This window comes from Phyllobates terribilis, unplaced genomic scaffold (genome assembly GCF_046119375.1).
Source record: "Phyllobates terribilis strain yellow unplaced genomic scaffold, ASM4611937v1 Scaffold_8__6_contigs__length_399053987, whole genome shotgun sequence".
NCBI classification, from domain to species: Eukaryota; Metazoa; Chordata; class Amphibia; order Anura; family Dendrobatidae; genus Phyllobates; species Phyllobates terribilis.
The window spans coordinates 156,701,876-156,719,562 of NW_027362768.1; the positions used below are offsets into that span (position 1 = coordinate 156,701,876).

General features: G+C 43.0%; 1 protein-coding gene across 3 annotated transcripts in view; it reads left to right on the plus strand.

The window, feature by feature from the left end:
* Window positions 1-857: 857 nt before the first annotated feature.
* DDAH1 (dimethylarginine dimethylaminohydrolase 1) overlaps window positions 858-17,687 on the plus strand; it is a 98,294-nt gene continuing 81,464 nt past the window's right edge. The window contains exon 1 of one of the 3 annotated variants that reach the window (XM_073643556.1): window positions 858-1,335. In XM_073643556.1, the coding sequence (XP_073499657.1) occupies window positions 955-1,335 (381 nt within the window). In that variant the 5' untranslated portion in view covers window positions 858-954. Of the gene's footprint in view, window positions 1,336-7,146; window positions 7,562-17,687 lie in introns of those variants that run through there. The other 2 variants (XM_073643554.1, XM_073643555.1) reach the window with 2 other exon arrangements.

Genomic DNA, 17,687 nt, shown 5'->3' on the forward strand with positions numbered 1-17,687 from the left:
CTATAAGTTTTGAGTTGGGTATGATATATAGTTACCTATGGATACCATTTGGGACTTTTTTGTGCTTGTCAGTTTTTAATATAGTAAAATTATATTTGCTCTTGTACAATTTTTTTACGTGTCAAACAGATGAAAAAAAAAATGGACACATAGATGGCTCACAGATGACAGTACGGATGAAAATCGTCTGATCAGATCATTTTTCCGACCTTATGAGTAGGAGAAGGTAAGATTTTTTTTCAAACGAGAAAAATGGATGCAATAAGGGTTTCCTCACACGTCCGATTTTTTCCACGTACGAGAAAAATCAGACCAATTATTCTGATCAGGGTTTGATCAGAGTGGTATCCGTTTCTTCATTCTGTCATTCCGTGAAAATCGAATCGCACACGGATGTCATCTGATATTTTCCTGGATCCATTGACTTGCATGGCCAAGTGGGATCCGACCCTCGGATTAAAATCGGACATGTCTACGCGATTTTCCGCGGAGCGTGAAAAATCACGGACATGTGAATGGCCCCATAGACTATTACGGGTAAAAACGGATAGCACCATATGATGGGAAAAGAAAAATTGCCAAAATCTTGAACTAAACTTTTAATGTTGTAGAACTTTTCTCAGAATATCAGCACACGTTTCTGGGTATTTCTTGCTGCGTCTTCTGCTTATGTCGTCCCTTCAAGCTATTTTCCAAGACACATGTGAAAGCAAGCAGCTGATCCACGCTCTCACATTTAGCTACAAGGACCTTTGCTCACAGCCTGAGTCACGGCGGAGCTAAACAGTAACTTCTGAACGGTGGGAATTCAACACCAATATATTGAAAGGGAGAAAACCTCCAATCAGGAGGCTCTGGGACCTGTCAATCAAAGGGAAGGCCAAGAATCCAATCAGGGTTGTCCTTACATCTTCACATTGGGAAGCGGCCTGCGTGCTGCTTTATTTGGCTCACATGCTTCCTGCAGCCATACAATCTCCTGTCCATATTACTCTGAGGTTTATCTCTAGGCTCAGATATACCCAAGCGGCTTCGATGGCTGCGCTGAATGATCCGAGCTTTGGAAGATGCACACACGTCATCACGCGGGCGATCCCTGATTCTTTGTGCCTGGAAGCTTTAAGGACAGACGGCGACAGCACGGTTGACCTGACCAAGGCTAGGCACCATCACGAGCTTTATATCGGGGTCCTGAGGAACCAGCTAGGTCTGAACGTGGTGGAGCTCCCTGCGGATGAAAGTTTGCCCGACTGCCCTTTTGTGGAAGATACGGCGGTTGTGTGCGGAGGAACAGCCCTGATCACCAGACCTGGAGAGCCGAGCAGAAGGAAGGAGGTACCGTACCCCAAAAGTGTCCATACTGAGAGCATACGGGGGGTAGTGCTGTCATTTCATCCAGCGATCATACATAGCGTATGCACATGACAGATGTGAGCGCGATCACTGTGCAGCGCTGCGGAGTATGTTGGTGCTATACCATCACTAAGAATCAAGGAGCATGTCATCATATACAATAGCCGGTTTCTTTTTTTTTTTGTGCAAATGTGTCCGGAGTTTTCTCCGACACCCGTTCACTTCATTGGAAACTGGCAGCACCTGCGCTCTACATTAAGAAAGGGACACAGCTTCTTTTATGGAGGCCCCAAAGGGATAATATCGGGTCCACATTACTGTCCCTGTCCTATAATGTCTCTCCATATCGGATGACAATAGGAAGAAGGGAAAGATACAGCGATGCTTTACGATGTGCCCCTATTTCATAGTACTTCTATATGAGTGGTCTACGGGTACAGGGGGCACAGGTGGCATGTTTGGAAAACCAGCAAAGGCACACTGGTACCCTGTACATCCAAACCTCAGCCCTTACCGTAATAATGTGGCATCCAATCAAGCATGCCATACCACTCATACAAAGTCGACATCTGCTTCTGTATGACATTGGAGGGAAATGGCGGCTCAATGTGCCCTACAGCTATAGTGGGTGCAGGGGCTGCAGTTGCACCTGGGGTTCAAAGGAGGTACATTTTGGCCTGTATATGAAGATTAATAGTATTATACACTTGTGATAATTGGGCGCCCTGTTGGAGATTTTGCCCACAAACTTAAAATTAAGTCGCTGCTTATAGAAGTGTATGGGGCCATGTTACAACAAAACCTGTATTACACTTGTGTAGATGAGAATATATATATATATATATATATATATATATATATATATATATATATATAATTTATTTATTTATTTTTTGAAATGCCAAACTCTAGTGGTTTCAGCCCAGCCATTAAAAAAATAATATAATATAGAAATATAATTCACAAGCTTAGAATGACGTTGCTGCCTTTAGAAGTATATGGGAGCCCTGTTGCAACGCAACCTGTAAACACACTTGTGTAGATGAGACCATAAATATAAAAGACACTAAAATGACAAACTCTAATAGTTTCAGCCATTAAAAAGAATAAGTACATAAAAATAGTAATATATAATTCACAAGCTTAGAATGATGTTGCTGCCCATAGAAGTGCATGGGAGCCATGTTACAGCACAACCTGTAATACACTTGTGTAGATGAGTATCTATCTATATGGCCTCCTCTAGACAAGTGTATTACAGATTGTATTGTAACATGGCTCCCATACACTTCTATAGACAGCAACGTCATTCTAAGGTTGTGAATTATTTATATATTTTTTTTTAAGTATTTATTTTTCAATGGCTGAAACTACTAATACATACAAAAAGATCATTCTAAGCTTGTGAATTATATATATTATTATTTTTTTAATGGCTAAAATGGTATTCTAGGGTACCAAGTCCTCCCATAACTATGAGAAGTAGTCGCTGCGCAGCATAAGAAACATCTCCTGTTGGGTGTCATATTGATTCTCTAAAATACTATTGTTACCTGTTATCGGCCATTTCATTCTGGAGAGAGGCGGAAAGGAGGCCCCTCCATTGGGTGAATAGGGGGCTCTGGACAGGTCTCTTCTCCAGCTAAGATATGGAGGTACTAAGTGGAGCCCCCCATTCTATTACCCACTCACCTCCCGGTAAAGGGATTTCTTGTCCTAGATACATAAATGATCGATGCCCCACCATTTTCTACAGCTCTGCTTGCTGTCACTTAATGACTTTTATTTATTTTATTTTTACTTTTATTTTTTTGCATTCAGATTTGAAATGCCTGGACACTTCTAGTTACACTTGAGGACTTTCTGAAAGTTGGGTCCAGTTTAGGAACCTCCTGCACTTGTTCATTGTAGCCAAGTATCAGGACAGAAGAGAGATTTGTCCTGTGTGTGTATTTAGCGCATAGATGAGATTGTCTAGATGGGAGACAACTGTAGCAAATCCTCAGCTGTGAGAGGTATTAGGTTTATTTTACAGACTTTCAGCACCGGATTAGAGAAAAAGTGGTGCTTTTATTCACTGACAGCAAGCGGTGATCTTGAAAATGGTGAATATTAATAGCCCAAGGATATTGGAAAGTTTCCTTTTAACTTTGGAGGATGAGCATAGCCCCACAATAATGGAACCTCTGAGCTCCGGTATTTAACCCTCTACATTCTACAATGGGCACTAATCACTGCATACCCTCCCCTATAGATCATCTCATAGTGAATACCTAGTATGGCCAGACAGTCCAGGGTGGATTGAAGGACCACAGGATTGCCTGACCATCTTCTTAAAGGAGTTGTCCACTACTGGACTTATTAGTGGGTCTAGGGTGGTTAAAAACAATAATAATAATAATAATAATAATAATAATACTCGCATCCCAGACCAGTGTTGCTCCTCTATACTCAGCTCAGCATCACTTTTTTTTTTTTTTATTTTCACTTTCTTGGGCCCATTAATAAGGGATTTTCCAGTAGTGACCTTGTGACTTAAGAGCTTCAATTTACACCTCTGTATAGAGGCAAAGCTAGGGATTTGGTTCGGTGGGGGAGGGGGGGGGCAAAACTTCTGAGTGGGCCCCTAACCAAACCAGGTAACCCTAATTACAACTATAGTGGCGTACCCTAATAGTGGATGTAGGAGAATCTCAGCAGATGACCGCGCTGTTACTGAAAATAATCTCTATACAAAAACCAGCACTGATATTACCGCCATATGGTGACATATGGTGGTAGATCCCAGTCCTGCAGAACATATAAGAGATTACAGTACAGTTTATATATAGTGACTTACAGCTGATGTTCTTTCTGATGGGATCGTTCACTTTTCCCGTCTTTTCCATCTGGCCCAGACCGACATGACGACTTCTCCATCCACGACTCGTCTACAGAGATTACAGCACAGACACATCTGACTTCTCACATTTCAGGCCCCGTCTCCATCTATTCCCAACCTGCACAAATGCCTCATCCTGCTGATACCCCAATACTGAGCCTCTGCTGCCGTATGTGTCCCAATTACTGCTCCTGCTGTGTGGTACTGTGTGCCCTCTTGATGGTAAAACAACCCTCTACAATATATTACTGCCCTGTGCAAGCGCCCTAGAAAACAGTGCCCACATTTTGCCCGCTAGAAAGTAATAATGCCCCTTTTGAGAGTCACAATAACCAGAGTGCCCCTATAAAAATAAGTACCCACGTAACATTTAATGTCCTGAATCTCCCCTGTACAGCTCCCCTCTACACAGTATGATGCTCTCCTATACATAGTGTAATGCCCCTACACTGTAAAGTACCCCACAGTATACTGACCCACTAGTAGCCCCTAAACTGTTTGATGGCACTATCACAGTATGATGGCTCCCACACTGTACAAAGACCCCATATTAGCTCACACTGTATGATGCCCCCCTAAATAGCTTTCATATAGTATAATGCACCACATAGTCCTCCATATAGTATACATCACTCTTCATAGGCCTCTATATAGAATAATGCACTCCCTGTTGGCCTCCATATAGAATAATGCACTCCCTGTTGGCCTCCATATAGAATAATGCACTCCCCGTTGGCCTCCATATAGAATAATGCACTCCCCGTTGGCCTCCATATAGAATAATGCAATCCCCGTAGTCCTCAATATAGAATAATGCACTCCCCGTAGTCCTCCATATAGAATAATGCAATCCCCGTAGTCCTCCATATAGAATAATGCACTCCCCGTAGGCCTCCATATAGAATAATGCACTCCCCGTAGGCCTCCATATAGAATAATGCACTCCCCGTAGGCCTCCATACAGTATACTGATCAGAGCATGATCAGATTGTTTTTGGAGGTGAAGAGAGAAAAAAAAGTTTCTCCACCTTCTCCATTATGTCAGTCCGTGAAAACTGGACAGCACTTGGATGTCATCTGAGTGCGGTCCAAATTATTATTACTTTTTTTTTTTTCAAGGACCCATAGACATGAATGGGTGAGTGCCATCTGATTCTCGTAGGCAAATTGTGCAAGTGGTACGGGACGTGAAAACCATGGATAGAACTTGTCTTCAAACAGAGGCTGGACAGACATCTGTCTGAGATGATCTAGTGAATCCTGCTTTGAGCCGGGGGTTGGACATGATGACCCTGGAGGTCCCCTCCAACTCTACTGTAGCACCCTGAGGATTCGGCTGCTACAGGGGTATTGCACCTCAACCCAGAGGTGTGATATTCCACTCCCGGGTAAGGATGGAGTGTGGAACTGAGCTCAGATAGACTGCATGCACTACATACATCCCATTTCAGAGGAGCAGGCCGACGGTACTCCCACTTAGAAATGTGCAGGTACAACCGAGCCTGTTCCTGGCTGGAGTGGGAGGGGGGTGGTACATCCCATGTAGTGTAGGGGCAGATAGGGGGAGCAGTCTGGGTAGTGATAGGAGCTCATTGGGTGCTGGTCACCTGAGCTCACACATAGAGGGATATATAAGGAGGGCACCAACTTAGATCAGGGTCAGTCAGCTGCAGAGGACAAGTTCAGACGCAGAAAGTGAGTTGGAGAGGAGAGAGAAGGAAACAGCAGCCCTGGAGAGAGAGAGAGTGGAGCAGAGAAAGACCCAGAGGGGGAAGACTGAAGGGACCCAAGAACCCAAATTAGAGCACCGGGTGAGGAGTCAGCATCAGGGTACCGGAACCCAAGCTGGTGGGGGCAAAAACAATCCCTAGCCAGAGACCGGAGATCGTGGGCAGCGTTTGCCACGGTCACCCACCATATTCACCCCGAAGGCACACCACATGAAGGGTCAGGGAACCCAGGGCCAAGGGTGTCCCAACAGAAGGCCCGAGGGAGCTGGACCTAGGTGAATCACTGGTGGGGACGGCTGAAGAAAGGACAGAGGGAGAGCTCAGGGCCACGCTCCGGACTTGTTTGGGGGTTGGCTGGATCCAGGACCTGGTGGACGCAGCACGGCTCGGGTGGTCACTAGCAGCTGGAGTGACCAGTACAACATCTGCAGTAAGTAAACACCCTTAACTGCACAACCCGACTCTGTCTTCACTGCCGTCTGCACTACACCACCACAACCCCCATCCTCTGCGCCTGTCCCCTCTGAGGCTATACCCCTCCCGTTGGGGGTTATCCCACCAAGCTGCGCATCCACCATCAGCCTCAGCGGACCCTGCTGCAGCGGCGGCCACAGTGACCGCATCACAACGGGTGGCGTAGTCGACACAAAAGAACTTTAGTAACATCTGTAAAGCTGCCACATAACACTGAGCTTGACGCCCTGGGCACGGGGCCGGGTCACAGCCGCTCGGAGACTACAACCCCCCATCTGATCCGGTGCCGGGTATTCCCCTCAAAAAGGAATATGTCCCAGGGGGCGCGTCACTACCATTCTATGATTCTAACTCTTCCTATTTAAGCTATTGTCTAGCATTATATATAATTATTATAATTTGTGTATCCTGTTTAAAAAAAAAAAAGTTTAAAGAAAACAACGGCAGCGGAATTGCTTTTTTTTTATTTTCTGCATAAACAGCCAGAGAGGGAGAGTAGGAACCCACAAAGGGTTAAGAATAATAGTACGGTTGATGGGGGTATTTGCAATTAGGGTCTCCGCTATAGGATTTCCTGGATGATGCTACAAGCTGCTGCCAGGGAGCATCCGCTCATCACTATGAATGGAGCCGTGCACTCGGCTCAGCACCAGGCAGGGATGCAGCTGTCATCCAATCAGCTGGCAACGATAAGTGACCAATTGCAAACTGCATTACATCTTTCTTCTAGGGACCGCTTTACATTTGGGCTTTGCCTCTCACTAGGGCTCTGTTTACACTGTGGGGCATTGAGCCCGGGCACGGTTCATTCAGTATTATCGCCATGTCTGTGCACGCTTTGTCAAGCTTTGGCAAATGCACACATGCCATAGTGCGAGGCATCCCTGACTCCTTCAGCGAGCAGGCTCTCCGGATGACAGAAAGTGGAGAGGTGGATACAGCCAGGGCGAGGAGGGAGCTGGAGCTGTATACCAGAGTCTTAAAGGACAAGCTGGGGCTGCAGGTCATCGAGTTAGATGCGGAAAACACAATGCCGGATGCCCCCTTTGTGGAAGACATTGCTGTGGTGCTCAATGAAACCGCCCTGGTGACCAGACCTGGGGCCCCCAGCAGGAGGAAAGAGGTAAATGACCTACGACCTGTTGCTGTTAACCCTTTACTGCTTGCACAGAGAACCTGTTCAGTCTCTGTTATATAGATGTGTATACATATATTTCTACCTGCTTTTTTTTATTTTTTTAAAAGATTACAATCTCTGTACAAGGTGTGGCTCCTGTGTGCCAGACTTCCAGGGCCTGGCTGTGCCCACCAGGACCATCTGCTCGCTGCAAGCTGCTGATTAGGAATTTGAGGCTCTTATCAGCAGATTTAGCAAATGCAATTTAACCGTCCGACAACAAAGGATTAAAAATGGTGATTTGTTTTACTCTTTCCACGAATTCTGTAATTGTATGAAATGCAGTAATCTGTGGCGGTGTCTGAGCCGTGCCAGGGCATGATAACTGTAGGCACGATTACCACTGCTGGCTGATATCTATCGGTAGATAGAGGGAGAGATATAGATCGCAAACCACAGACTGTATAATTTGTATCTTCTGTGCTTTGTGATCCAGGGTTCATTAAATATAATTCTCAGTACAAGGCTTAATGAATGGCTGAGCTGCAGCCAGAGGCCGGCCTTGTGATCTGTAATGGGATATACACACAGACTGGAGGATAAATCCATATGGAATACAGTAATAATATAGGAGACGCGGCAGCAGGTGCACAGATACAACTCGCTTCCTAGACAGAAACTCCTCACCGCCACATAGTGCTACAGCCAGCGAGGGAGGGTCCTGGCATCTTACAGTAGAGATTGATTTGGGTGTAGTCGCTGTGTAATAATGAATTTATCAATGATTTTAGAAGAAGCATAATACTGAATATTCAATATTATTCTTATAAATGAAAATAAACAATACAAAAAAATCAACAATGAAATGTATTTATTTTATCATATCTATCTAACTGGGCATCACGGTGGCTCAGTGGTTAGCACTGTAGCCTTGCAGTGCCGGGGGTTCTGGGTTCAAATCCCACCAAGGACAACATCTGCAAGGGGTTTGTATCTTCTCCCTGTGTCCTCATGGGTTTCCTCTGGGTTCTCCGGTTTCCTCCCACACTCCAAAGACAAACTGATAAGGAATGTAGATTGTGAGCCCCAATGGGGACAGTGATGATGTATGTAAAGCACTGTGGAATTAATGGCGCTATATAAATTAGTAAAATCTAAGACTGTATATTATTCTCTCATCTGAGAGAATCTGGTCAATTATGCTAATCACTTTCTGGTCAGAGTTTGATCATAGTGTGATCCTGATTTTTTTTTTTTTTTTTTTTCTGGAATGAGGAGATTAAAATAATAAAAAAAATCCTCCTTCTCCATTCTGTCATCCAAGTGCAATCCGCATTTTTTCCACGGACTCATTGACTTGCATGGATGAGTTGGATCTGAATATCGGATTAAACTTGTGCATGCTGAGATTTTTTATTTTTCCTCAGTCCGAGGAAAAAATCTGACATTTGCACGGCACCATAGAATAACACTGTTCCGAGTGTGATCCGATATTTTGTTGGATAGCGCTTGAACCGAAAATATTGTCATGTGCATGAGCCCTAAAGTGAAAAATGTCAGCGCAGGACAAGACTAAAAACTACAGGTGCAAACCTCCAGACTCATCACTCAATGATGACTATCTATAAGGGCTCGTTCACACGACTGTATTTTCAGTCCATGAAAAAAACAGACAGCATTCGGAGCAATGTTATTCAGCGGGGCAGTGCAGGTGAGCAATTTTTTATTTAATTTTTTTTCAATGAGAAACTCTGAATATGAAAAAAATCGCAGCATGCACTTTTTTTCTTCTATGAATCGGATGAAGAAAATCTATGGGTGCGCTAACCCCCCACCTCCTCCCAAAAAAATCAGATGCGATATGGAGCCACAGTAGAACATCCGATTTTTCCGGACACATTGCAATTCTGTAACATAGAAAACTGTGAATGATTAATAGATGCTGACTTAAAAATCAGATTGTACACGGAAGACAAGTGAGGAAAAACAGCGTCCGATTTTTCCGGATGAAACTCTGACCTTTTGGGGTTATTTTTTTTTATACCTTGATGTGAACCTGGCCTAAGCTTGAGAAAGTCCCGTACACATGGGGTAAAAACGTCGCTGTTACATCGGCTAATGAATAGTGATGAGCGAGTATGTTCTGTTAACCCTTTTGGCGAGCATGCTCGGGTGCTTGCAGAGTATATTCAACATGCTCGAGTTTTATGTTTCATTCACTCCGTGCTCATGATTTGCAACTTTTTGACAGCTTTAATACATGTGAGGAATGTGTAAGAAATAGGCATTCCTCACATTTATTAAAGCTGTCAAACAGTTGCAAATCATGAGCACTTGGAGTGACTAAAACAGAACGCCCGAGCACGCTGAAGATACTCGGCGAGCACCCGAGCATGCTCTCCAAAAGGGTTAACAGAACATACTCGCTCATCACTACTTTTTTCTGCACTTTTTTAAAGATTGCTGCCTCGTTGGCAATATCTATCTATCCAATATTTGTCCATATTGTTGAATGATGTCAGAGGTGCTGTGTGTTCGCAATGTGAGCAGGCGCTGACATGTAGCAGTGGTACTAGGACTGGGCAATCTTCTGTCTTTCTGTCTATACCACACCCCGTCCATCTTTGTTGCAGTGTTCATGAGATACACAAAGCTTGGAAGGACTGTCTGTCCCTACATAATGGCTGGGGAAAGGGGCAGCCAGCCGGAAAATGAGTCTCTAAGTGGCGGGGAGGGAAGTGGAGTTGGAAGCCTTCCTGAGAAAAGCTAACGGCAGGAAAAGTCCCATTATAATAAATACCAGGGAGATTTCAGGAGATGCCATCTATTTCAAAGCAATGTGCAGATCTTTCTTACGAAATCTTGTATTTTAACGATGTGTTTTTAGTTTAGAACTTGCCCAGAACTTTAATAGATCTTTCTTTGGTAAATGATGGAAAGTTTTTGCTGCTAAATAAAAATATTTCATTTTCTCATAAGACAAAAATAGAAACCACGTGACCTAGTAAATATCCCTCAAAAAAATATTCTCCACTCACAATAACAGACACTGGGACAAAGTTGTTCTTTGATTAAATACTTCTTTCCATGTTGATCCATATTCTGATGGATCACTGGCCTGGGGACAGAGTTAACGACATGTTATTGCATATGGTGTGGGTCTCAGCACATGGACCCCTAGATATGCTATCTTTTTATCAAGGATGGCTAAACTGTAAAAATTCCCATTTGTTTGAATTCGATATATTCTAAGAAAGAAAAAAAAAACTAAAGAAAACATTTCACTTTTGTAGATTGTGCTGATTTTAAAAGAAACTTCCATGCAAGTTCTTTATACCAGACCTGGGCAAAGTGTGGCCATTTGGTTTTTCTGATGCGGACCTGGACAGCCAAAGGGCTGGATATAGTGGTGTCCCATGCTATGTGGCCACCCCCCGCCCAACATTGCACCAGCTGTGCCTCAGTAAAAAAAAAAATGACCATTGTGGGAACATAATACTGTACAAGTGGGTTGTGCGGCGATATTGTACTGTGTGGAGATGTTATACTGTGTGGGTGGCTCTGTGTGAGCAGTCTCTTACCCCAGCACCCCTGGTATCTCCAGTATTCAAATAGATAGGGTGGACAGCAGTGTGAGCAGCCTCTTCCTACCTCAGCACCCCTGGTATATCCAGTATTAGATTAGATAACACCTTGGACAGCAGTGTGAGCAGCCTCTTCCTACCTCAGTACCCCAAGTATCTCCAGTAGTAGATTAGATAACAGGGTTGACAGCAGTGTGAGCAGCCTCTTCCTACCTCAGCACCCCTGGAGACTCCATTATTAGTTCAGATAAACAATGTAGACAGCAGTGTGAACAGTCTCTACTTACCTCAGTACCTTTGGTATCTCCCAGTATTAGATCAGAATATCCACTGGGGGGCATATCATCCTGCTCACAGGCTCCTATCCTATTAACATTCTTGTCAGTATAACAAGGCAGTAACCTTTTTAATGTACTGCAGTGATTACTTCCCTAGAAAAAAAGATTGTAATTTGCTAACTAAAGGTATGTAGGAATTTATTTATACTGGTATTTCCTTTTACTTATTTTTTTTTTTCTGAGGCCGTTCACATAAATCACTTGGCATCAGGAAGTATAAATGGTTTAATTCTTGACATCTGCGGTTGTTTTCTATAATCTTCTGTTACAGTAAGCCTATATGGAGTTGTATCCTGGACCATTTACTGTACATTATGGGCCATACATTGCTGACATTCTAGTCTGAGGTTAATTAGGCAGCAGATTTTCATTGTAGTGTAATTTTTAGCCGCATTCTCTTGCGTTTTTTTTTTTTTTTTTTTTTTTTTTTTTACAGCTCAGTGGATTTACAGAAAAGATTGGTATACAGGACATATAAGTGTTATCCCTATAGTCAATTTCTAGGCCATACATATTGGCGGAAATAAGAGTTGAGCTTCCGGTTAGTAAAAAAATGTTTCTTTTGGATAGACATCACCATGTTCTTCACATTCAATATCCAAGTCTCATATTGGACTCTTGGGAAGCTGAGAAAAGGGGAGCAGTCTGGTGGTGTCCTCACATTGTAGAACTGCTTTTTCTATTCTTGCCTTTTGACCTCTTGTCCATCACCATTTTATACACATGGAAGGAAAAAGTTTGGTGACCACGATGTTCTTTCCATGTCCTGGTGTGAGGGTCCACCAAATGACTCCTCATAGATCATCTTCCCAGACCCCTGTGAGCGTGGTTGAAGGCAGGCCAGGTCACAAAACGATGAAGCTCAACCTCACTTAATGTGGTTCTTCTACCTGATCAAGTGGTGGCATATATCTCCAGTGCTCAACTATCCACCTGTGAAGAGAATGAAGGTGGCCATTTTCATCATTTTTAATATCTGCACAACTACTTCCAAGTGAATGGCACCGAGTTGTAGTATTTGCATAGTACCTGTGCATGAAAAAGGCAAAAAGTGCGATCTCCCGGACCTCAGCTGATGGCCAGATTGGAAAGCTGTGGTAGATTACAGTGCTTAGTAAAGTATCTTGCAGTCGCATGGGTCCTAGAGGTTAAGGTGACAATACACACCCAATAGTTGTCAGCTAAGCACTTTTCCTCCAGACATCTCCATATACTTGTGAGCTTGGTCCGGTCAAGTGTTCTTGCCTTCTTAATGGTGGACAAAAGTAAGCCAGTGGCAGACAACTCTGGCGGCAGCTTGCACTAAGGTATTTCAACATGCTCAACTTTTTTTTTTCCCCTCAATATAGGTCAAACAAAATTTTGCCCAACATCAGGTGGTCAACTGCGCCCCTCCAGTGTTGACAGGTTTGGCCATCCTTAAACTACAATTAGGGCTCATGGACATGACCATATTTTCGGTCCGAGTGCCATCCAACAAAACATTGGATCAAACTCGGAGCAATATTATTTTATGGGGCCGTGCACATGTCCGATTTTTTTTTTTTTTTTTTTTTTACCTTGGACAGAGCTGGTCTGAGGAAAAAATTGCAACATGCCCAATTTGATCCGATATTCGGGTCACACTCGGCCAATCAAATCAATGAGTTTGTGGAAAACATCGGACTGTACTCTGATGACATCTGAGTACAGTCCGATTTTTCATGGACTGATAGAATGGAGAAGATGGAGGTGGTGTGTGTGTGTGTGTGTGTGTGTGTGTGTGTGTGTGTGTGTGTGTGTGTGTGTGTGTGTGTGTGTGTGTGTGTGTGTGTTTTTTTTTTTTTTTTTTTTCCCTCATCCGAGAAAATTGGATCACACTTTGACCAGAGTCTGATTAGCATAATCGGACCGATTTTCTTGGATGAGAGACAATACGGTGGTGTGACCCGAGCCTTAAGAACACTCATTTCATGATAATCTTTCAGTGTAAAGCGGCTGCCGATCACCCTATAAATGAGCAAAACGCTCGTTCATCCAGTGAAATTATCTTTTGTGCCTGCGCAAAAGCTCGTCGTTCTTGGCGGTGCATCGTTCTGTATAAACAAGGCTCGCGCTGCCGAGAACCACTGCCGCCTATGATCGGTGAGCCATCTAGTATAGATCTATTACCGCTCGCTCAGTGTGCTTGGTTTACCGCGGTCCGCCTGAGTTAACAGGCTATTAAACAACCACCAGTTGGTAAAAGTTTACCGATTGTTTAGTGCCGCTGGTTGGAACTCTTATTCTAATATGTCTGACCACCAGCATTCATCAAACAAAGGATGGAAGATCACTGGACATGCCCCTAATTTAGCGGGAAACACTTTTTTTTTGATGCTTGGAAATCCACATGGTTGTTCTCCAAAATTTGGTGGGATGTCTTCTTAGAAGAAGAGTGCATGTAGACGGGATGTTCAGGCGTCCAGATAATTTGACCCTACATCATATATGTGGGGGATATTAGCAGCTCCAGCTGCTGAATATAGGTTGGACGCATCTACCCAGAGATAACCGGTTGGCGCGCTGGCAGTTCGTCCGATATAGCAGTAGGACTTTCTGCAATGTGGGTGGATGGATGAATGTCATCGAGCACAAGGATTTCAATATTGGCAATCATCTGCTTATTGGCTACTTGAGCATCATGGATAATCATGAGCAATTATACAGATTTCCAGCTCAGAGGAACGCTATGTCCCTTTTATATAGATAATTGTAGACTTCACCTCTAATTTCGGAGAAAGAGAGATGGTAGAGAGATGGTGGATAATGTATTAGCCTTGCAGCTGAAGCTTTCGGCTCTCCCACCTGGATGATCCCGTGACCGGAGAGATTCTATACATTCTTTTGACAGGAAGATGCAGAAGAGAATGAGACATTTTGGTGACCTGGCGGCACACTGTGAGAATAACAGAATATTGTGAAATGGAAGAGGAAGCAATTAAACTTCACATTTGTGTGAGCAGTTTCTGACCGGCGGCCGATGGCGGTGGGATTTTTTTTTTTTTTTGGGCCAGTATTCAATCAGTCGTCATTGTGCATGCCCACAGATGCACTTCAACCACCTACTGCGTGGTGTGTACAGGGATCTAGAAGAGCTCTCAGATGGAAGTACTCAAACACATCAGATGAATCTCGTCCAAACCTGAAGATTTTGGTGGGACTGGCCAACCATCCAATATATATGGATGTATCTTGATTCTCCCTGACTGCAGATGTCAATGGACATCGGGATTGGGCATATTAGATTTTAACTTGCCTGATCCTTTGATCTTACATGACCACTGCAGCCAGTCACTGGTGAAGCACAGAGGTGGTGCCTATAGTTCTGTACTACAGAGACGTAGGGACAAGGGCCTCTACTAAATAGTAAAGTTGCTTGTCATGTAGAAGGAGAATCACTTGTAGATTGCGGTAGTCAAAAAAAGTGTAATTTTTCATTGAATTTTGAGAAACCACTTGTTATATTAATGTGTTGAGCAATTTATTTGGTTTATTGCCAACAGCAGAAAGTTTGCACCTTTTTAAATCAAATTTACAATTGGGGATGAATTTTAATAATGGATCATCACGTTGGTTGTTCACATAGGACGGTTATTGCTGTTATCGCCGTTCTCTCTCCCATTTATCCGGACATGTTCGGCATGTGTCAGTCATGCTAATTAGTTAATTATCTTATGTAACAGGATCGGAATTGTTAGGGAGCCCGGGGTCGTCTCCTACTCTGGTAATAATTACCGTCTGCTGTTCCAAAAATTAATATTTTAATTTAACATCTGGTAAAAGGAATTTAAGAAAAAATCATAAACCTTTGATTTTAAGGATAAAAATGAAGGTGTATGTAGATCCCCATGTACCCTACATTAACCCCTCCAAGAGATCTGTGTCTTAATAATTGCAGTTTGAACTGTGAAATCTGGTCATAGATCCCTATAAATACTTATCTAAGAAGTAATATTTCTCCTTATGGAGAGTGACGTGACTTTTCAAGCCTCAATGCTCCTCTGGGAAATATGCAAATTGTCTCTTCAGAGAGGAAGAGAACGTGAACTCTAGCGCCACCTACAGGAAGTAGCAATTCTAAAAGTCAATATTGACCCTTTAACGAGCCTTGTCACATGACTTAGGATAAAAGCCAAGACCAGAAACTCAATTTGCAGACATTGTGTTTTGGGGTACTGCCCCTCGTCAGTGCAAAGTGAGTTCTGTGCTAAGCATGTCCCTCTCCGCAAGGAGAAACCTTACTTCTTAGATGCAATCTGACGCCTCTCACCCAGCCAAACCATAGTAAGAACACTGAGGCATAGGCAACAATATGTATAGAATTCCTGCAGCTCAAAAGTGATATAAAGAATATGCAAAATCAAAAGAGGAAATAGTGCAGCACATGTGTTGGACTAGTATAGAAACAGTAATCAATATATGCAGGCATATAATATGACAAGTGAAAAATTACACATATATAGAGAGTAATAAGCTCAACGCATGTTAATGCACATACAGTTATATGAAAAAGTTTGGGCACCCCTATTAATCTTAAGCTTGATGTGTTATAAAAATTGGTGTTTTTGCAACAGCTATTTCAGTTTGATATATGTAATAACTGTTGGACACAGTAATGTTTCTGCCTTGAAATGAGGTTTATTGTACTAACAGAAAATGTGCAATATGCATTCAAACAAAATTTGACAGGTGCATAAGTATGGGCACCTCACCAGAAAAGTGACATTAATATTTAGTAGATCCTCCTTTTGCAAAAATAACAGCCTCTAGTCGCTTCCTGTAGCTTTTAATGAGTTCCTGGATCCTGGATGAAGGTATTTTTGACCATTCCGCTTTACAAAACAATTCCAGTTCAGTTAAGTTTGATGGTCGCCGAGCATGGACAGCCCTCTTCAAATGATCCCACAGATGTTCAATGATATTCAGGTCTGGGGACTGGGATGGCCATTCCAGAACATTGTAATTGTTCCTCTGCATGAATGCCTGAGTAGATTTGGAGCGGTGTTTTGGATCATTGTCTTGCTGAAAGATCCATCCCCTGCGTAACTTCAACTTTATCACTGATTCTTGAACATTATTGTCAAGAATCTGCTGATACTGAGTGGAATCCATGCGTCCCTCAACTTGAACAAGATTCCCGGTGCCGGCATTGGCCCCACAGCCCAAAAGCATGATGGAACCTCCACCAAATTTTACTGTGGGTAGCAAGTGTTTTTCTTGGAATGCTGTGCTTTTTTGCCGCCATGCATAACGCCTTTTTGTATGACCAAACAACTCAATCTTGGTTTCATCAGTCCACAGAACCTTCTTCCAAAAAGAAATTGGCTTCTCCAAATGTGCTTTTGCATACCTCAGCCGACTCTGTTTGCGGCGTGCTTGCAGAAACTGCTTCTTTCGCATCACTCTCCCATACAGCTTCTCCTTGTACAAAGTGCGTTGTATAGTTGACCGATGCACAGTGACACCATCTGCAGCAAGTTGATGCTGCAGCTCTCTGGAGGTGGTCTGAGGATTGTCCTTGACTGATCTCACCATTCTTCTTCTCTGCCTTTCTGATGTTTTTCTTGGCCTGCCACTTCTGGCCTTAGCAAGAACTGTCCCTGTGTTCTTCCATTTCCTTACTATGTTCCTCACAGTGGAAACTGACAGGTTAAATCTCTGAGACAGCTTTTTGTATCCTTCCCCTGAACAACTATGTTGAATAATCTTTGTTTTCAGATCATTTGACAGTTGTTTTGAGGAGCCCATGATGCCACTCTTCAGAGGAGATTCAAACAGGAGAACAACTTGCAAGAGGCCACTTTAAGTAGCTTTTCTCATGATTGCATACACCTGGCTATGAAGTTCAAAGCTCAATGATGTTACAAAACCAAAAAAAGTGCTTTAGTAAGTCAGTAAAAAGTAGGTAGGAGTATTTAAAACCAGAAAATGATAAGGGTGCCCATACTTATGCACCGGTCATATTTTGTTTGAATGCAGATTGCACATTTTCTGTTAGTACAATAAACCTAATTTCAAGGCAGAAACATTACTGTGTCCAACAGTTATTACATATATCAAACTGAAATAGCTGTTGCAAAAACACCAATTTTTATAAAACATTAAGCTTAAGATTAATAGGGGTGCCCAAACTTTTTCATATAACTGTATATGATTACAGCAGAAACCTATTCACAAAGATTTATATAA